The 20351-nt window shown below is 41.8% G+C and overlaps 2 protein-coding genes across 7 annotated transcripts; one reads left to right on the top strand and one right to left on the bottom strand.

Moving 5' to 3' along the window:
• The first annotated feature begins 594 nt into the window (after window positions 1-594).
• Window positions 595-11354, top strand: slc20a1b (solute carrier family 20 member 1b). Of its 5 annotated transcripts, XM_070924738.1 has the most exons (11): window positions 595-943; window positions 1335-1475; window positions 2291-2376; window positions 2648-2744; window positions 6413-6532; window positions 7878-8156; window positions 8331-8336; window positions 8431-8941; window positions 9102-9287; window positions 9436-9520; window positions 9719-11354. In XM_070924738.1, the coding sequence occupies exons 1-11, from the start codon at window positions 595-597 to the stop codon at window positions 9872-9874; spliced, it is 2016 nt and encodes a 671-aa protein (XP_070780839.1). In that variant the 3' UTR covers window positions 9875-11354. The 5 variants fall into 5 exon arrangements, with proteins under 5 accessions (XP_070780839.1, XP_070780837.1, XP_070780838.1 ...); XM_070924736.1 differs by lacking the exon at window positions 8331-8336 and having other exon boundaries at window positions 7878-8104; window positions 8358-8941; XM_070924737.1 differs by lacking the exon at window positions 8331-8336 and having other exon boundaries at window positions 7878-8149; window positions 8415-8941.
• A 4398-nt stretch (window positions 11355-15752) lies between these two features.
• Window positions 15753-20195, bottom strand: pcyox1 (prenylcysteine oxidase 1). 2 transcript variants are annotated; one of them, XM_070924829.1, is made up of 6 exons: window positions 20060-20195; window positions 19004-19210; window positions 18726-18900; window positions 18399-18610; window positions 18128-18304; window positions 15753-18041 (listed from the first exon to the last, which is right to left on the bottom strand). In XM_070924829.1, exons 1-6 carry the CDS (start codon window positions 20178-20180, stop codon window positions 17371-17373), a joined length of 1563 nt encoding a protein of 520 aa, XP_070780930.1. In that variant the 5' UTR covers window positions 20181-20195; the 3' UTR covers window positions 15753-17370. The 2 variants fall into 2 exon arrangements, with proteins under 2 accessions (XP_070780930.1, XP_070780931.1); XM_070924830.1 differs by having other exon boundaries at window positions 18152-18304.
• Window positions 20196-20351: the final 156 nt, after the last annotated feature.

Genomic DNA, 20351 nt, shown 5'->3' with positions numbered 1-20351 from the left:
CTAGGGGTGCTCCTTCCGGTCCAAGCGTTTACTACTGTTTTTTTCCACGCCTCTTAAGTTGTTTTATCTTATACAGTCTGTGAAGAAGCTGTTTTCCCCGTCTAAAATCTTACCTGACCTCCGTGCATTTCCTTCGTGTTGTCAGTGTTTTTTCTGTCTGATTTTATGTGACTATGGATTGAGGAGAAATTGTTAGTAAAGCAGCCCTTTTATGTCTGTTGTCTTTTTCAGGATGTACCCCTGCTCATCTGCAGTTACACTCGCACAATGGCTGTCTGTTCACTCTGCTTGATAGCTCAGCACCAAAGGAAAATCAACAGATCTAGTACAATTACAGGATAGCAATAAGCCCACACTATACCTCTGTTTACCTTAATTGTTTTCTGGTCTGTGCCAGATAAACGCATTAAAAGTTTGCACTGCTAAATCTCAGAAATCCTGTTAAGACAGGTGGACCTTTAGATAATTTATTTATTTTACAACATACCTCTTTATTTTACTAGCTGCTGTTTAGCAATAGCATTATATAAATAGCTATTTTGAGGCATTCATTCCCTTTAAGATTGTGAAGCAATTCTTTTATAGTCTACAATCATGGTTTCAACAACTGCGACTGCAATAATACTGGCCAGCACAGTAGGGCTGGCGACCCATACCGCTCTGACAGAGTATATGTGGCTGCTGATTGTCGGCTTCATCATCGCCTTCATCTTAGCCTTTTCCGTGGGTGCCAATGATGTTGCCAACTCGTTTGGCACAGCCGTGGGCTCTGGTGTGGTCACCTTGCGACAGGCATGCATTCTGGCCACAGTCTTTGAGACTCTGGGCTCTGTGCTCCTTGGGGCCAAAGTGAGCGAAACCATCCGCAAGGGTATCATCGACGTGAACATGTACAATGGCTCTGAGCACGTGTTGATGGCTGGATCCATCAGTGCCATGTTTGGTGAGTATCGGCAGCTCATCTTGTACGTAATTAAACCAGTGGTCATTGAACCCTGTGAACAGAGCTTGGTGGCACATAGGGCTTGAAGTAAAATATATTGATGTCAAATTAGCACCTGGGAATAGGGCTGTAACTAATTGTGTAAATTATTGAATCATTTTCATATAGTTTGTCATTCTAGGGATTTTAAAGAATTAATACGAAATGGTAAAAGGTTTTTAACTTTTTCCAGTTTCTACTGTGTTTTGCCTTGAGACTTTTAAGGCTGCTGGGAGTCCTCTAATGTATTAACGTGTCCTTTTTTTGCCAATTTTAAAAGTTGTCTGAAAACAATTGTGGAAAAGCTGAGATGAGGTCAGTCTAATGTGATCAATTTATTTATTCTCATTAGGATCTGCTGTGTGGCAGCTGGCAGCCTCTTTCCTTAAGCTCCCCATCTCTGGAACACACTGCATTGTTGGTGCTACTATCGGCTTTTCGCTGGTTGCCAGAGGCCAGCAGGGAGTCAAGTGGTTAGAACTCCTTCGTATTGGTAAGTCAGACACTCTTAATCAGCTGACCTAGAAATGTTCTCAGTGTTTGGTTGAATTGCATCACATACTATATTAATGTAATTGCAGGGTGTGACCGGTAATGCAGTGTTATCATAATACATTAGACAGTGTTTTGTCTGTGTTGAGAACCGTCAATATCTAGGTCAACAATCCATTGTTTTTATGAATTACCTTTTCAGGTTCAGAGCTAAATTCACAACACAAACAGATTGCAGTGTATTTGATATAAGAATCAGTAGTGATACCAATAGTCACTAATATTTTGGAAGATTGGAGTGGGCTGTCCAGATGGGGGAAGACAAGACATTTGACAAGCTCTTGAGGCAGTTGGAGAAGGCAGTTTTACTCACAGCTTTACAGGAATATACAGTAGCAGAACTGATTTCACAAGTTGTTTCTCACATTTGTTGCATCAGATGGTAGATTTCAGGTCTATGCTTCTGTACAGAAATTCTAAACCTGATGTAAACTAGACTGTTTGCCCTTTTCAGAAAAAAACTTTTTGTGGCAAAAAAAGGTCATAATAAGAACCCTTATTGATTGAACGGCTGTATGAAGTGTAAAATGATCAACCTTGCCCGTTGATGGGACAGCTATGTTACCAACATTTTATCAGGGGAATAGCCTGACATGTCACGATTATTTCCCAACAGGAATTGCATTTCCTAGAAAAAAAACAGTAGTGCATTTCTAAGAAGAAAATTACCATTTTCAAGGAAGAATAGAAAGACAGAATTGTCCAATATTATATTTCTACTAAATTGCAATTGCTCATATTTCTTATAATTTACAGTTGGTTCCTGGTTCCTGAGTCCCCTTTTGTCCGGAATAATGTCAGCCATTGTTTTCTACTTTGTGCGTGTGTTCATCTTACACAAGGTAAGCCAGCTGTCATCAAATTGACGATAGTTTAGGTCAGTTTCAACACTGTACTAGTCCATGCTCAAAATGAAATTGAGGAAATGTTTGTTACACAGTAAGAATAAAGCTACTGTTATCTGAAGCAGTTCCTTATTCGCATCCAACAGCAAGGTTCAATTTACTACCATGCCCTTGTTATGCCAACTGTAACCTGACAGCAAAATAGGGCAATTCTGTTCATACAGTGGAATTTCTATTTCTAACTTGGTGCTCTGTGTTGTTCTTGTAGAAAGACCCTGTGCCTAATGGATTGAGGGCCCTGCCTGTCTTTTACGCCATAACTATGGGAATCAACCTGTTCTCCATCATGTTCACTGGAGCTCCGAGTGAGTATCATTGTTTGAGTCATTCTGCTCTGCATGCCTGCCCACAGCCACAGCTTAAAATAAACTGCTCCCTCAGACAGCCGGATGCCCACACTTATTCCAGACTGAACCAGACTGTGTTTACCATTTTCACAGAAGCTGTGTTTATTTTAACATGTTTTTTGGGGCTCTCTTGCTTGTGGTTCTATGTGGGTCATAGCTGGAATGAAGTTTTAGAGCGGAGCACAACAGGGAGATGGAAATAAGATTTCACTTAACTCTTGACGTCACTGGCTGTACCCTTCAGACATGAAGGAGGAAAAGAGAAGTAAAGATGGTGTTGGAAATGGTCATAGTTGTCCACTGCCACTAGTTGTATTGCTGCTCAGAATTTGTATAGTAATGCTCTGAATACTTGTTGGTTTTTCGTCTTCCAGAATCTCTTCATTAAATGAGCAACTTTTGCTCCTTTTTGTTTTCTTCTCTCTACAGGGCCTAACAGTTCAAGATGTTAGCTGGCCTGGGCCATTAAATGGCCGCCACAGGCCAGAGTTTGACCAGATATGATGCGCTGATGTGTGCATGCACATCAGCAGCACACTCAGAGAGGAGATCACTTGCAGTTCCAGCATAGCCCGTAACGCGGCTTAGGCGTGCACATTCTGTTCAGTTGTGTGAAGTCCCTCACACCTCAACATGAGGTCCTGTATTTGGGTACCTCACATAAAAAAGGTGCGAGATTGCATTTCAAACACCTTTTATAAACCCACTGCATCTTCTGTGAAGTTGGGTGTAGATTTAAGTTGGGATTTAGAATTTCATTTTGTTTTTATATGCACATGGACATCATAGCATCCATATATTCTATATACTGTAGCAAATTCTCACCCCACACACACACACAGGCTCATTGTTAAAGCCTCAAGACCGCAGTGGAGCCAGTTTAACATGGGGGTAATCATAGATTCCTGCATGATCAATTTCCCATAATAAGACAAAGCATGAATCGCAGCTAATTCAGTGTGCATCGTTTCATGAGATTTAAAAAGGTGTTTTTATTCTCAAAATCGGACGTCCCCTGTTTTATTTCAGGCCCAGTTTTGGATAGTGTACTAATACACTGGCACACAGGACAACAACAGCTCATTATTGCTGATATATGCACTCTAATGCAGCAGTGGTATCTGCAGGCAACAGTACAGTATGTTTAGTTTTCTGTGATAGGACTCAGGATCTAGATCATGGAAATGCTATCATAGTGGTGCGATTGGACACCAGGCATGCCACAGCACATTCCAATACTCAATATATACACCAGTGCCAAAGACCTCAAGTCAGCATGTGCATGCAATGCGGGCCAAAGAATTTGAGGGTCAGATGTCGATCCTTTACAGATGAAACTTCATGTGTCTTGGGTTCTTCACACCTTATAAACTCTGCTGTCACAGTAAAATAGTACAAATGTTAATCACCTGATTATGAAGACTTGCTTTCTAGCTAGCTTTCTAATTCTGTATAAAATCTCTGTCAACCCTTCAAGACATCTGAGATACAAGGAGCTGTTCCCTACACCTGCTGAATTTACCCTGAATTTATGTTGCATGCCTTCAGAGAAAAGTCACGAATGGTGTTTGAAACATACTCTTACAAAAAAAACCCATCCTGTTTAGACCTGCGTATCAAAGTGCTGAGTGTCATAGTGACAGTACATTTTGACCCCCTCGCACCAGCCTCAATTGATGGACTTCAATGCGTTTAGCTGGATACGAATTTTCTGCCTGGGTTACCCTTTGAAAAACAAACACCCGGTGGCATTGGTTGCTCTGGGGACACCAAACAATCAGTAACATGAAACTGATCTCAGTGTACATGACAAAATCTTAATTTTCTTGTGTTAGGGGTTGCTAGGCTGCTATTGTCATGGATAGATACTTATTGTGAGGAGTGAAGATTGGGCTTACAGATCCCTTCAGTGCTGATGCTAAATGCAGCTGTCACTTAATCCTAATACTCTTGGTAAGTGCTACACTGGGTTCTAGACAAAAGTGAGGACAAATGACCAAAGGTTCCTTGCCGAGCGAGTCATAAACGGCCACTTTAACTGTCACTGTTCTAATTGAGGATGGTGGCAAGATGCACATATATATATATATATATATATATATATAGTAGTGGGAAAAAAACAACAAACCATGTTGTTGTGTAATGTAGGCCATGGGATACAGAGGTTCCAGGGAGGGGTGTGGAACGCAGCCGTGGTTAAATTCAATTTCCTGTGCAGTCCTATTCATCCCACTGCATGTCTGTGGTATAAACTCACCCCTTTGTGTGGGAGTGTTTATCAGACCGCTAGACCTAGGCTTGTTTTTAAATCCTCTCTTTTATATTCATAAGAAGTTGCCTACAAACCAGTCACTGTGACAAAGAGTCATGTGAATGCTGTCAGGCCCTTTTGTCATTCTCGGGGTCCCTTTTTGTTTTGTTGAATTCCCTGGAGTGTTACTGTGCACTAATGTCGAGCTGAGTCACACCTGTCTCTGGATGTCTCGCAACATGTGAGTCGATGTACTCCAGTGAAAGACGGGAGCCTCAGCTGTTACAGAGCCTCTTTCTGGTTTTTCCTCTTATGCCTCTCCAGTCCTGAAGGGAGTGAGCTTCCATTGCGTAACCAAGTAAACATCAGTTAGGTGCTCTGCAGTCTCATGCTGCAGCGTGACTCAGTGGAGAGAGTGCACTGTGGACTCTGCCCTTAAATGAACACGGCGACCGAGACACTTATCGCTTAGCCTTGGCCCTCATTTCCTTTTTGTTTATCTTAAACTTCCCAAACAGTCCCAAGCTAGTGGAAGTGTTTTGTTTTTTTGTTTTTTTTAATTATGCATGGCCAACGTCACCACCAGAGTTGGTGGTGTTGGAATTTTCAGCAGCTCTTGTTTTTGTTTTCTCCCAACCACACTACTGATTTGCATTCTCCTCTGTATGATAAAGATGACTGCTTCCCCAGGGAAATTTAAATAGTTGCTTTCTGCCAGCATGTACTGCATTATATCAACCTCTGCTGCACCAGCTTTGCTGCAGTCTTGGCAAGAGGGTGCCCTTATTGCTACAGCAAACAGCTCCAGCAAATGACTCCCCCTTTCTTCTCCTTTTTCTTCTTAAGTAATGTCGCCTTTTAAGGGACTCATTGTCTATGTGCAGTGTTAGAAGGGCACTTTCAGGTCATGGTGATATTTTTGCTCTTTCACCTTTTTTATGTGTTGCATAACTGTTCACATCTTGTGGGGTACACATGCTTTCCATATTTAACTAGGATGTGGCACAACGAGGCAATGCAGACATGCTTGTAATGGTAGCTAGAGCTAAAATATGATGGGCATGGTCAGATGTCATTGAAGTTGTTGCTATTTTCATATAGTTAATTTTTATTCATTGGTGCCATTAATGCTTGAAATAAGAATATATGAATAAGTAGTAAATATAAATATATAAGTTCCTCCTCATATGACTTCATGTTGACCTATGAAACAACATAAGATGGTTTTCACAAAACTGCTCAGTTTTACGTTTGGTATTTCAGTCAACTTTCTGTTAAGAAGGGTAGCACCTGCTGCCTTGTTTTTTTTAAAACTGCCTTTCTCTATTTGCCTTTGTGTGTCTGATTCTGTCCGTGGCACCTGGCGGTCCTTCAGTGCTGGGATTTGACAAAATCCCTTGGTGGGGCACCCTGCTCATCTCGTTGGGCTTCTCTCTGCTGACCGCCATTGTGGTCTGGTTTATTGTCTGCCCTCGCCTCAAGAAGAAGATTGCACGTAAGTCACATTTATGTTTTTGATTTTTGGCAACCTGATGACTCAAGTTTCTGAATCCCTGTCACCAGTTTCTGCTGAGCACTGATATGATGGTTTCCTCACTTGAGCCATTGGACAAGCGAGGGATTTAGCATTGTACATGTAACCTCAACCTATTCACACTGTGGGCTCATATTAATCCAGCAAATGGAGCCCAGGGATATTTTGTAATAATGGAGTCGCTCCAATGAAAATCATCTGAAAGTATTGTCACCAGTTTTTGTTCTGTAATCCTGGATTAAATAAAAATCCAAGAGCCACTGGCATTTACACACCAATAGTGTGGCTTTGGTGTTGAAGGGGAACAACATTCATTTTAACCTTCATGACTGTATTGTATTTCCCTCTATTGTTAACAATACAGTGCTTTTGTATTCAGTGGTCCCTTATAACCGACATAAGTCTTGCCTTCTTTGTTACTGCATGAACAATCTATTGGGTCAGATTACAGAAAAACTACATCTGCACTACTTTAGGCATAGGCCCACAAATGCACTTTACCATTAGTTTTCAATAGAACCATTTTACAAATCGTATAAATTCAAAACTTGACATATAATTTTATACTTGTTTTATCTACTTGCAGCAATGTTGATAAACCTGTTTATTGTCAGATACAGATTTGTTTGGAGTAATATTGACCTTACCCGTCAAGTATTGTCTCTTACAGTGAAAGAGAAACGGCAGGTCTATCTGACCAAGCATGATCTGTCTAGATCAGCCACCATCCAGTAGACAGGCAGCCTAATTGGGTCATAGTGATCCAATAATTGGTCTTTACCTGCTTGACTAAAATAAGCCTAGGCTGACTTAAGGTGACATGGCATTTGCAATGCTTGTGTGGGGAGAAGGCTGAGGGTTACTGACTGCTTCAGCTCCGACTTTGACCAGTTTGGATGATGCAATGTGGCCAACTGGTCAGAATACCCTTTGGATTATCGCATAGAAAATATTGGCACTATGTATCTGATTCACTTTAAAACCACAAACAAGTGTCATGTGAGTCACAGGCTGTGTTGAGTCTTATCGTCTTTCATAAGTTAAGCTGCTAGCGGTAGTGTAAATATGTTCCTTGTAAGGTAATAATCCATTTATCTGTTCCCGTGAACACAGGGGCTCGCTTTGAACACAGGTAACGTTGCATTTATAGGACAAAGGTTTTTTTGACTGGTTATGCAATTCTTACAACTCCCTGCCGCCTAGGTTGAAAGGAAACACATGTGCTGTGGTAGTATTTCTCTGCTGTACTGTGTATATGTTTGGACACAACCCAAGCAATATCTCACACCAGCTCCTCCCCTACTAGGAGATATCAAGTCTTCCAGCCCCTCTGAGAGCCCCCTGATGGAGAAGAGGGAGCTGAGAGAGGCCCACTGTCCAATCCTGAAACAGACTGCCAAGGAGACGTCTACGCCTACCACTCCAGCTGTCGATCAAAGCACCTCTGCACAGCTCCAGGCTGCGCCTGAAGAGCGCCGGGTGGCGTTTGACATTGGAGATTCTGACGATGTTGACAATAATAAGGAACGCAAGGTGGCGTTTGACATTGGAGATTCTGATGACACAGACTACAGCATAGCAAATGGTGGTAAGTATGCCAAGAAACAACATTGTTGGTACATTTATATGTAATTAATCTGCTACATATGTAATCATGAAAGAACGCACATTAAGTTGCTTAAACTTAAGACTTACAAGTTTTCACACTTTGTTTTAACCCCTTTCTACAGCTCCCAAACAGGTTGAATCAAACAATCAGGTCCAGGTCAACAACCAGCAAGTCCAGCACAGCAATGGCTCCACAAATGCCCCCAATCAGGTCCAGCTGAACAACCACGCTCAGTTCAACAACAGGTCAGCACAGATTCCAAGTAACGGTTACAGCCAATACCACACGGTCCACAAGGACTCTGGCCTCTACAAAGATCTACTGCATAAGCTCCACCTGGCCAAGGTTGGTGACTGCATGGGCGAGGGGGGTGACCGACCTATCCGGCGCAACAACAGCTACACCTCCTACACCATGGCCATCATCGGCATGCACGGAGACTTCAAGCACAAAGAAGGGGAATTCCGTGCCAGCGAGGATGGCGACAAAGGCCCAGGGTCAGGTGGTCAGGAAAGGAAGCGTGTGCGTATGGACAGTTACACTAGCTACTGCAATGCTGTGGCAGAGCACACAACTCCTGAAGCTCTGGGAGAGGGCGATGTGACACTAGAAATGGGGAAGGAGGATGCAGGTAGCAGCCAAAGCTCTCTCGATGATGATGGGCTTGAAGCAGACAAGCCAGAAGTCTCAACTCTCTTCCAGTTCCTCCAAATTCTCACTGCCTGCTTTGGATCTTTTGCCCATGGTGGAAACGATGTTAGGTATGCAGATTCCTTCACGAAGGTCATGGTAATGTCAGTCATCAGGCTGATACATGACACTTTGGTTTCTCTGGCATGTTGTTGGTGACATTTTTACTTCTCACAGTTCAACTCAGAATCTTTGGCTACTGTTGAAATAACCTCAACCTTTCCCCTGCAGTAATGCCATTGGACCGTTGGTAGCTCTGTGGCTGGTTTACACAACCAGTAGTGTGACGTCAACAGAGCCCACTCCCATTTGGTTGCTGCTGTACGGTGGCGTTGGCATCTGCGCTGGACTCTGGGTGTGGGGTCGCAGAGTGATCCAGACTATGGGCAAGGACCTTACCCCCATCACCCCCTCAAGGTATATACTTCCCAGACAGTGCAGAACCTGTTTCTCCTTAGCCATAAAACCACATCCTCCTCCGACATTACAAGTCTTTGAATTTAGAGAGCCTGCTCAGACACATCCACCTGAGAGACATGAGTGTTGTTGTTTTTTTCCCCTGCAGTGGTTTCAGCATTGAACTGGCCTCAGCCCTGACTGTCGTGGTAGCCTCTAACATTGGCCTGCCTGTGTCTACCACCCACTGCAAGGTAAGCTGGTCAAACACTGTGGTCTGGTAGCTAGACTGAGACGTGGGAATAAACTATTTAGTGTGAGGGAGGCTACAGTAAACAGGAACCCTGTCTGGTACATGGTCCAAATGTGGAGCAACTTTCTCCTCAAAATGTTACATTTTAGGTATGACAATTTTAAAGATGGGATTTATCTGACAACTGCTGTGTTTCCAGGTGGGCTCTGTGGTTGCAGTAGGATGGCTGCGCTCAAGGAAGGCCGTAGACTGGCGTCTGTTCAGAAACATCTTCATGGCGTGGTTCGTGACAGTGCCCATCTCTGGCCTGATCAGTGCCGCCATCATGGCCATCTTCATCTATGGCATCCTGTGAGCATTCGGCTGCACCCCAAGCAGGGGAGGAGAAAGAAATCGCTCCAGTGCGCACCAGAAGAAAAGGAGTAAAGTTGGAAGGCCAAAATATATCGCTTACCTCAAGCCAACAACTTTGGAAGAAAAAGGAAAAAAAATAGAAATGTTTGAAAGGACTTGTGATATGGGCCTGTGGTTCTTGGCTACATCATTTTCAACCTAGAATTTGCTGTTTGTTCCAGTTGGGCCACATTACTTCCAGTGGGAAGTTTGCATTTCTTTGTTCTGACTTGCTTTTTCATATCTCATCATTCTGTAAAGAGTTAATCTAAAAGCATCAACTGACTTTTTTTTTCTTCTTCTAATACTCAATCTTCCATTTTTTACTTTGCAATTATGTATATACAACCATGCTCTGTTTTAATTTTGTTTTACACATTAGAAAGAAATGAACAATTAAAATGCAGTATTAGCCTTTTTCAAATGTAACTCATGTCATAACACATGCTGGAAGTAACGTAGACGCAAAAGGTGTATTTTTAGTTGAAAAACGAGGTTATTGGTGTGTATGTGCGTGTTTTTCCCCCAATTCCAAATATTCTTAATGAATTCATTTGCATTTGGCTTCCTTGTATCCCCTGAACTGCGACATTTTCTCCTCTCAGTTGACTGTAAACTGACTGTAAATTCAGAGATGATGTTTTCTACCACACTACAAAATGATTGCAGTTATGTCTTTATGACACAATTATCTGAATCATTTGCTATGGTAGAAGCACTAATTGTACACACTGGATGACCATCTGCAGAATGATATGAAATACTGTATCGGTAGTGTAAAAAATCAGCACACTTCTGGCAGGAAATGACAAAGCCCTAATAGTTTTAAGTCAATGGATTATCTGTGATCCAATTTCTTTCATCTGAATCTCCTGAGGCTCTACATTCTTGATCAGTGCAGAAAGAACTGCCTGAAATAACTTGGTTACTTGAATTTGAGAAATGTAACAGCAAAATATCAACTGATGCAAAAACATATTCTCAAAGAAGACCTTAAGTCTCCTGTTAAAACTTGATTTTATCATCCTTGATGGTTAAATGCTTTAGGTGTGCTTCAGCCTTGTTTTTCTAGTTCACCTGGTATCCACCACTTACCAGTATGGTGTTTCTGTGGAACTTGCTCTAGCTTTCCTCTTTCTCCCTCGCGCTGAGAGGATGAATCAGGTTGTAAATCAGGAAGAAACAGGAACCTAAAACTGGACGTTAACTAACGGGATGGTTTGGTGTTGAGCTGATCTGGTCTTTTGTTTGAATGAGGGCGGCCATAAGTCGCACTGGGCTGCAGTACTTAATGCATTTCAGACCTATAGATGCTGTAGTTGCCTTAATTGTTTTATTTAGGTACCAAAGAAAGTTTTTGTTTTGTTTAGTTTTTTTTAATGCACATCAACATACTCTAGTCCACACTCGTGGTAAAAAAATAAAATTAAAATAAAAATGGGAAAATACTGGTGTTGAACTTGTTTTTGTTACTAATTTTAGATATAGGAAAGCCTATAATCACAATCAAAGCATTGCAACTTTATACCCTAAAATCCCTGTTCTTGTGGTAAAATAATGCCACATTATCTGAGTAGAAGTCCCAAACAGCAGAAGTATTTTGTCGTATAATGTGACAAAAGAAGACACGCAGGTTGTACAGGTGGAATCGTTCCCGTTTTATTGACAGTAAGCTCGGTGCAGGTCGGCACCGGGTGATGAGAAAGTGTTGGGACCCACGTGCTGCTGTGCTCTCTCACTCCAGTACATCTGTGAGCAGTGGACAGACAGAGAAGATTCCTTTACGCCAGCTTTACATTGCAAACACACCACAATTCAGTAGTTTTCCAGGGCTCTCAAAGTGAGTATATGAATCACATCTAGTTTTATGACTCACTCCTCCTGCGCAGGTAGTGATGAATGACTGCACCAGTGTGTGATTTCACTGCTGTAAAACACAAAGCGTGGTCTATACTGTCCCAAAAGGCTTAGGTTGCTTTTTCCTCTTTTCACACCAGTGCATGAAGGCTTTCCTTCTCACAAAATGGACTCTTAACTACAGAGAATCATGAAGACAACCTTATCACTGCATCAGTGGATCAATTTTAAAACAATCCTTTCAGCATCTTTTAGGGCAGGGACAGTGCATCCTTGGTCCTAAAATAACTAGAAGCAGATCTATAAATCAAGCACAATAAGCACCTGGGGACAGACGTCTCAGGGTGCCCTGGATTCTTGTCCTAGATTTACTCGCACACAAGGAGGACTGTGTTGCAATAAACAACTACAGGATCTTATTTTTAAGGTCAAGCAGTAAACAGGTTTTTGTCATCTCTCTCTTGTTTTGACTGTTTGGATTCACGAAAGAGGAAAGCAGTTTGAGTTTTTACAAGCAGCCGAGTTGTAAATTTGTAATTGCTCTTGAGGTATTTTACTGTTTACTTGATGCTGAACCTATAAAAGTTTTCAACACTGTTTAAATCTAGCTGGCTCCGACTGGCTCTGACTGGCTCTGTTTTTTCACTATCCGGTTCATTACATAACCTACAATTTAACTTTCGCAGTGTTGCTCAAAACAGTTCACCACAACTTGCCTCAGCAGGTACAATGAGTCCTCCTCAAAATGTTAATCACTATCTCTGAACTGGCTATCTGGATAATACTAGTAAACAGATACGGATACATTCAGCCTCACATGTGGTTCTCGTTCGTACTAAGAATCCCATACATATGGAATATGTAGCTGGTTGGAGAGATAGTCTCTTCACTCAGAGAACAACGGTTATGTAAATGTAAACTACAGATCAAATCATTGCTGATGTATGTGTGCAGCATTTAGAAGTTTTCACCTTGCTCCTTGGTTGAATCCTGACTGACTTCATCTGCAGAGGAGACATGAGAAAAATGGGGAGTTACAGCAAGTAGTTATAGTGTGGTATGGTGAGTTTTCGGTGGCCATTTTCTTACCAGAACTGCCCATTTTCTTACCAGAACTGCTCACAGTCTCTGTCACCACCTCATGGTGCTCTGGGAAGACATTAAAATGTACTTTGAGTTTAAACAAAAAAAACAACTAGCTTTTAAATCCCATTTGGTCAAACTTGTGTACTTTCTATCAGTATAGTTCCACTCTAAATGTTCTTTTAAAAATTATATAATTGAATTCTGTTTGAAAAGAAAAAAGGTGCCTTTGTGTAGATTTGCAACACTTACCCCGCCTCTGTCTCCCTGTCATAAAAAAAAGACAGAAGTTGTCATTTATAGAATGACAGAAGCTGAAGTTACAGCTTTAATGTGCTGAAATAAATGTCCCAAACTCACCGTCTGCTTCCTCAGAGGACTCAGACTGTGATTCTGTGGTTAACAGGGGAGAGAAATCAGTCACAAGATGATGTGATATTTTACATCTTAGTGTAGATCCAGTTCTGTTCAGACACCAATGCTAAACTGTCCTTTATTGCCATCTACAGGCTGATATTTGAACAATAAAACCTCTCTCACCCTCATGAGCTGCTGCGTCAGAGTTCCCACCTCCCTCTGCTGGAGGAGGATTTCACAGTTACATAATGTTTGAATCTCAGGTAAAGAGAGATCACGTGTTGTCTGTTAAAGCCGGCGGGATGTTTTCACACACCTGTGTTGTCATCCTCAGCTTCGACGTGCTCCTCCACTGCTGGGAACATTTCAACAGGTGATTCTGACACCATCAATATGTGTCCAGGTATCCATCATGTGATTAAATACAACTTACCAGATCCATCTTGAACAGCCTCTGTATGTAAAAGATTTGAAAGATTGCATCACCAACTGCACCCAAATCAGCTTTTATTAGTTTTGAATGAGGTCAAAGGTAATTCCTCTTACCAAGGTAGCGGGCGTCCTCATTCTGTTCCTCTGTAACTTGACAGAAAAGGGTAAAAACTTGTTTTACATACTGTTCTGAACACAATGGATGAAAGGTATATTTGCTCAAGAAGTCGCCTCATTTTGGTTTACAGGTCGTCGCCCTGGACTTTGGTCTCTCTTACCATTCATCTGAGCTGCCTCTGTCTTTTGCGCGGCCTCAAACTCCATCTGATCTGAGGAGACAGAGTGATGATATGATGCAAAACAAGAAAATAATATGTAATAAAGAAAGTGAAGAAATGTAGTGTTACAGGTAAATAGATGAATGAACTCAGAAACAAAACAACAAAATAAATGAATGAGGAAAACTGTTGGGTAGGTGGCTTTGACAAATGATCACTGTCCTGTGTGTAAAACAATTGAAAAGGCTGCCACTTGAGGAGCCAGATGAATTAATACACACAAATGAACATAAAACATAATAAAATACATAAAACATTCAACATCAGTAAGTCAGCTGGTTCTCAATTGGACCAATGCATTGTACCTATTTTCTGCAGTTCAGTTAGCCCATCTGCATGAAAAAAACAAGACATTTTGGTTGAATTACATCAGTTTTGAGGCATGCAAGTATCATCACCCTTATACTATTATTAGTATTGTTGATAAATGTATCACGACAATAATTCCTCACCGTGCTGAACGACTACTTCCTCTTTCTCTGCAGATTCCAGAGATGCTGAGAGAGCTAGAAGTCATGACAAGTACATCAGTCAGGCTTCAAATAAATACAGAGCTGAAAATCTAATGTAGTTTATCTGTAAACAAGCATGAATGGGTTTTTCTGTAGAGGCACAGTCAAGGCAAGGCAACTTTATTCATATGGCACATTTCATACACAGAAGCAGCTCACGGTGCTTTACATAAAGACATCTAAAAGGACAGAGGAATAAACAACCATTAAAAGGTTTAAAAAGACAGATAAAAGGCAAAGAAAAGTGCAATTTCAAGCACAGTAAGTGCAAGTCTAACAGAGAAAGCAGTTTCAATTAAAAGTACTAGTGAACATAAAAGTCTTTATCCTGCTTTTAAAAGTAGTTACAGTTGATCTTACAGTCAAAATCTGAGATCTTCTGGTAGTTTGTTCCAACAGTGGACAGCATAATAACTAAATGCAGCTTCACCGTGTTCATACACATTATCAAGCAAATGTACATAAAAACAAACGACCAAAAAAATGCATCCCAAGATTTTGACCTGCCAGCCTCCATTAGTGTGAATTATAGTCATATTCTAATTCCTTTAAAAATCATAAACATAACTATTCTTCTTACCAGAGTGAAACGCTGCCACAGCGAGGAAAACAAATAGTGGCACTAGAAATCTCATCTTGGCTGCTGGTCTTGTTGTGGAAGATTTTGGGGTGTTGTTGTCAGTTTCCAGCCTCTTATATCTTCCGTCACATCACATGCTTTGCATGGACAGGCGGCTCTGGTACCATTGTCCCTCCCTACCTGAGAGGACAGCTGGGTGGCACATCAGCACACAGACGTATCCTTATTCAGGCCGTCAATGCCACCCATTGTTGGCTCTTCAGTCACACGGGCCTTTATTTGGGATGTTACTGTGTCTGTTTGATTTAAAAAAACAAAACGGGAGTCCTGGCATCTGAGCTGAAAACAATGTTCACTTCCTTTTAAGAGTGGAAACGGTGATTTCACCGCACATCCTTGGCTTATGAATGATGGGTCACAATGTCACCCAGTGAGACAATTCCTCAATTAATCATTCAGATCAAAGAGAGAACGTCAACAGCTGCAGCTATTCCACTCGTCTCATGATGATAATGTGAAATTATAATGGATTTTAAAAGAAAGAATACAAGTTGGGTAAGAGATTCCACACTAGAATCAACAATTTTCACCATCAATTTCATCTTCATCTACAAAGCAAGTTTGTTTTGTTTGTAGAAACTGAGATTTGGAGTAAAATGTCAAATAAGAGCACAAAGCAGACAAGGTCTCATCACTTTATTGTGATCGTAAACACATACAATACAAAACATACAGTGTAGTGGGTTCGGAAATCAAGTTTAGTTAGTTTAGATTTGTACTTAAAAGCCTCATTTTATTTGTGCAGAAGAAGCCAGTCTAAATATTCTTTTTTCTGTCAATGAGACTGCACTACTAATATTTATGCTAGTCTGTCTTGACATATATATACTCACAACCAGAAAACTTCTCTCAAAAACCTAGAAAAATACACCTCTAAAAGTGCTTAAGAAACAATTAGCAAACTACAAAATCTGATAAATCACAGGTCCAGAAAACAGATTTTCCTCCATATGTTACAACAAAATGCATATTTTCAGTTTGGTCCTGGTGACCTGACTCTGATGGCAAATATCACTTCATTAAAAATGACATAGGAAGACCCGAAGGACAAAAGATTTCTAAAATTATAGGGAGACTTATCATTTTATAAAGATGTAAGCCAATTACTGATATCTTTAAGGCACAATCATAGTTTTAAAAAGCTGAATTCATTGATCCGTTACATTGTCAGTGCAATTAGACTGTCCAATTATAGTCTTATTAATATTATCAGTATGATTAAATAGTAAGAAAAAACATGGACTTTTTGTTTGGACCGATTTACAAAGAGTCACTAACAACATATACAGTAGTCTGCTGAGGAGGTAGAGAGACTGAGAAATCATCGGAAGACAGAAATAATAAAAGACATCTTTATATCAGCGAGCACCATGTAAAATTAGGCTAAAGGGTAAAGATGGTTGGTTTAAGTGGCACCAACAAACTGTTCTCCTAGATGTTCATTGTACCGCGTTCGTAACAGCAGCAATGCACATAAAACAAAATCTAAAAATACATTTGTTCAAGACGTTCATGTAGACAGAGGAACACTTAATGTGTGTCTACCCTGCAGTGCAGCATGCTTCACAGTGATTACAGAATTCAGCACAGTGCAATGTTGAACCACCTTTTAGTGGGATTTGTGCTGCTGTTGCTGGTGAATGATGAACTGTGGCTACTGTTGGGCTGATTAAAGGATAATGTCGGTTGCTCTTTTTTTCCCTGTATTTTTGGTCAACTTTCCTATTGGTAATAATAACATTGTTCTCAAGTTAACGGCTGAGATCTGAGAAAACAGAGACGTCGCTGAAATAGAAGTGAGAGGGGACAGGAGTAAACACGAGTAGTCAAACAGTCAGACGGGTTTTAAACAAACCCTCGGGTTAACATCCGTCACTTTACAGAACGACTTCCTGGTTTAACTATATCCAAATAAAGTGGTCTGGATAATCGGGTTTACCTGTCTGATTGTTTGACTGCTCGTGTTTATTGCTGTGTTCACAGATATTAGCAATTACTTTGGTGAGTAAAAGATAGTAATGATGGCCAAAATGATGACAAAAGGATCCAAGTTGTAATAAACTGGAATCGTCCTTTGAGTTTTAAGAGGTCAGAGCACCCCAGATACCTGAACAAGAGTTGGGATTTGCCCTGACAGGAGTGTTATTATTACAATGCAGCAGGTGTGTGGGTTTATATGTACTTGATTGATAGTATTTCATTGCTTTTGTCTCTCATCTCAAGTGGTTCTCCTCTCTCTTCATAGTTCCCCTCTTAGTCGGGTGTGCAGGTCCTCCTGGTCGATCTTGCTGACCTGTCCATGCCAGCGGTGGTGTGCCAGCAGAGCCACGTTCCTTGCAGCGATGGCGCTCATCTCCATGGCACTAGCCGCCCACTCCACAGCGTTGAGGTAGTACAGCCGGTTGTGCAGGATGAAGGGAGGGGTCCTGCGGTGCGGCGGGCGGTAAGAGGGATAAGCCAGCCACCGAGCCTCAGACACCGAATCCGAGGAGAGGAACATGCGCTGCAGCTGCTCCTGAGACAGCGGCTGAGGGGAGAACACCTTCCAGACTTTGGTCTGGCTGGCAGGCGGTCGCTTGTAACCCTGAGGGATGTGCACAGGGTCAATAGAGCTCAGGCTGTTGATGACAGAGTCCTTCGAGTCTGTGGTGAGGACGTCGGACACGGTGAACTCCGAGGCTGGCTCTGTGGTCCCGAGGTAGGACATGTTCAGCAGGCCGTGGACCAGAGTGGAGACAGTCTGGTGGTAACGTCCGGGGTAGTGAGACGGGATCGGAGGGGAAAAGCCTGAGAAGGTGATGTCAGACTTCCCCTGGTGAAGTGGTGTTGCTATCACCACTATGTCATACAGAGAGTGTGCTGAGCCTGACTCCCCCACATAATTAACCTCATAGAAACTGGCAGTGGTGCCTGAAAATGAGAGACAGGGGGAGGTGAGATGAAATGTTTGACATTTGTGTGAACATACACGTAACAGAAAAAGACCAGTTCTGTACCGAATGAAGGAATGTGAAAAGTACCTGTCTTGGAGGGTCGAACCTTGACTGAAACGGAGGTCACTCTGGCAGGGATGAGGTCACTTTTGCTGTGGTACAACAGTCCTGAGCACACTCTCTTATTGCCTCCATCCACCGCCCACAGGCCTGAGTCTGCTCCTGCTAATGACACTGCCCCTAGAAGACCAGACATACTTTAAATCTCCCACAAAAACCTCGTATTATTAGACATGTGATGAACCAATCCAAACTCTTACATTGTAAAACGTACCCACAAAGCCATTGATGCGGACACTTTGGCCATAGTTGACACGAGTGATGGGTGCAACGACATCGTTGAGGAAGATCTGGGAAAAACCTTCGCCCATCATCGTTTCCTCCAGGGTCTGATTCACCAGGGTGAGAAAATTATCGCCGCCCATGGCATGCAGGAGCCTCTCCACGCTGGAGAATGAGTAACTATACTGCTGATACTGGTAGATCCTGCGAAATACAAAGGATTTACATGATCATTAGGACACCAACCGGAGCAATCGACAGCAATCTCATGCTAAAAGAATGAAATTTAGTAGCAACGACAACTGCTTTTCCTCCTCACCTCATAAATTTGTCCAGAACACTCTCCACCCACATCTGCATCCGAAGGAAGTTGAACCCGTATCGCCAGAGCATGCGAAAGAAATTTACTATAAACCAGTCGCTCTCTTCAAACGTGAGCTCCTTTCCATCAAAGATTGCCATTTTAGAGGGGAGATCTTTCCTCGGAGGAATACCTGGAACAAACAGGAAACATAAGCCGGTTTAAAATATACTGAACTACATACTAATTATGGTTTCAATTTGAGTCCATTTAATTTAAGATACGTTGATTTTTACCTAATTTTTCAATGAAGTGCTTCATGTGCAGGTTCAGAGGATGAATCACCGAGCCTCCCGTCTCATAGTCATAGTCTCCGATCTTCACTGTTGCCAGTCGCCCGCCAACAGTGCCAGGTTCAAACACGTCGATCTTCACCCCGGCTCCAAACTCCTGCCTCAGGTAATATGCTGCCGCTGTGCCACCGATGCCTGCGCCGACCACAGCTTCAAAGGAGCAATGACAACAGAGTAAACCAACTTTGCAACAGGCTCAGCTGGTTTACTGCATGTGTTTACGAGTGTGTCCAATTCACACTTCTCTTTTCCTACCAGGAGTGGAATATGAATATTTTCATGCCTGTACCTTTATTTGATTAATAAGACTGGTTATAGTGTAGGTTCATATATACATTCATAGGATGAACATCTTCCCCCAATTTTATGTTTGATTATTTTTATTTGACACCAGCAACTTTACTTTTTGAGATACTTTACACATACATACATTACACACTTTATCATCTTAAGCTGCCCTTTGTTCAACTTCAATACTACAGCTGCAACTGAAAAAATATTCAGCTTTTTTTTTAGTCTGAACGACAGTCGAAAACCCTAAAGATATTCAATTTTCAATAATAAGGCACTACAGCGTCACCAGTTTAAGTATTAAGGCTATTTTATTGCAAATGCCATCTTCCCGCTGAACTCACATACTGCCGCCAGATATCTATTATATACTATATATATATATATATATATATATATATACTATCTAATTTGCTCAAATATAAGATTATGCAATTTATGATGTCCGATAATCAATTTGGTACGTTTTATGCACTTATAGTATGTTGTTTTCTTTAACTTGCCTGCTTTTGTTAATGCACTTGTGTTCTGGGTGAGATCACAGTGAGGTCTCCCCCACAGAAATATTTAATGAACCCTTTCCTGGGGAGGATAATGCTCGTCAATCCTCCAGTGAAGCAGAGGATGGAAGCACCAGAACAAATAGAGGAGGTATTTGCAGAAAGGAGGACTCATGTGTACATGGACCCTGTCCTGGGACGGTCTTACCTATCTTTTTGGGCTGGTCTTGCCGCTCTGGGGCTGAGGCTAGACTTCTTCTCCCAGTGTGCCAAAGCCCCAGGAACAGCAGCGCTCTCAGTGACAGGGTTCGTGGATTCATTGTGGGCATCTAGGTTAGTACTCTGCACTGCGGAGCATCTGTACAGGAGGAGTACACATGAATTCAGGTCAGGTCAAAGGTTCACTACACGCACAGCGTTTCACACTCACGCAAAGAATACCAAAGGAAATTTTAACTTATTATACAGCCGAGGCCAACGCTATCATGTGTGTCTAATAT

The sequence above is a fragment of the Enoplosus armatus genome, chromosome 18 (assembly GCF_043641665.1).
Source record: "Enoplosus armatus isolate fEnoArm2 chromosome 18, fEnoArm2.hap1, whole genome shotgun sequence".
Lineage (NCBI taxonomy): Eukaryota > Metazoa > Chordata > Actinopteri > Centrarchiformes > Enoplosidae > Enoplosus > Enoplosus armatus.
The sequence above is the reverse complement of the archived record's forward strand: the minus strand, read 5'-3'. Positions and strand labels throughout refer to the sequence as shown.

What these genes read in the sequence shown, in the direction of transcription:
- pcyox1 (XM_070924829.1), bottom strand. Translation starts at nt 20,180, where the DNA reads ATGCCCACAATGAATCCACGAACCCTGTCACTGAGAGCGCTGCTGTTC. An exon ending in AGACCAGCCCAAAAAGATAG is followed by an intron (nt 19,211 to 20,059) that starts GTAAGACCGTCC and finishes GCTCCTTTGAAG; the next exon opens with CTGTGGTCGGCGCAGGCATC. An exon ending in TTTTCACATTCCTTCATTCG is followed by an intron (nt 18,042 to 18,127) that starts GTACAGAACTGG and finishes TCTCATTTTCAG; the next exon opens with GCACCACTGCCAGTTTCTAT.
- slc20a1b (XM_070924734.1), top strand. Translation starts at nt 595, where the DNA reads ATGGTTTCAACAACTGCGACTGCAATAATACTGGCCAGCACAGTAGGG. An exon ending in CATGTTCACTGGAGCTCCGA is followed by an intron (nt 2,745 to 6,412) that starts GTGAGTATCATT and finishes GCGGTCCTTCAG; the next exon opens with TGCTGGGATTTGACAAAATC. An exon ending in TGTCTACCACCCACTGCAAG is followed by an intron (nt 9,521 to 9,718) that starts GTAAGCTGGTCA and finishes CTGTGTTTCCAG; the next exon opens with GTGGGCTCTGTGGTTGCAGT.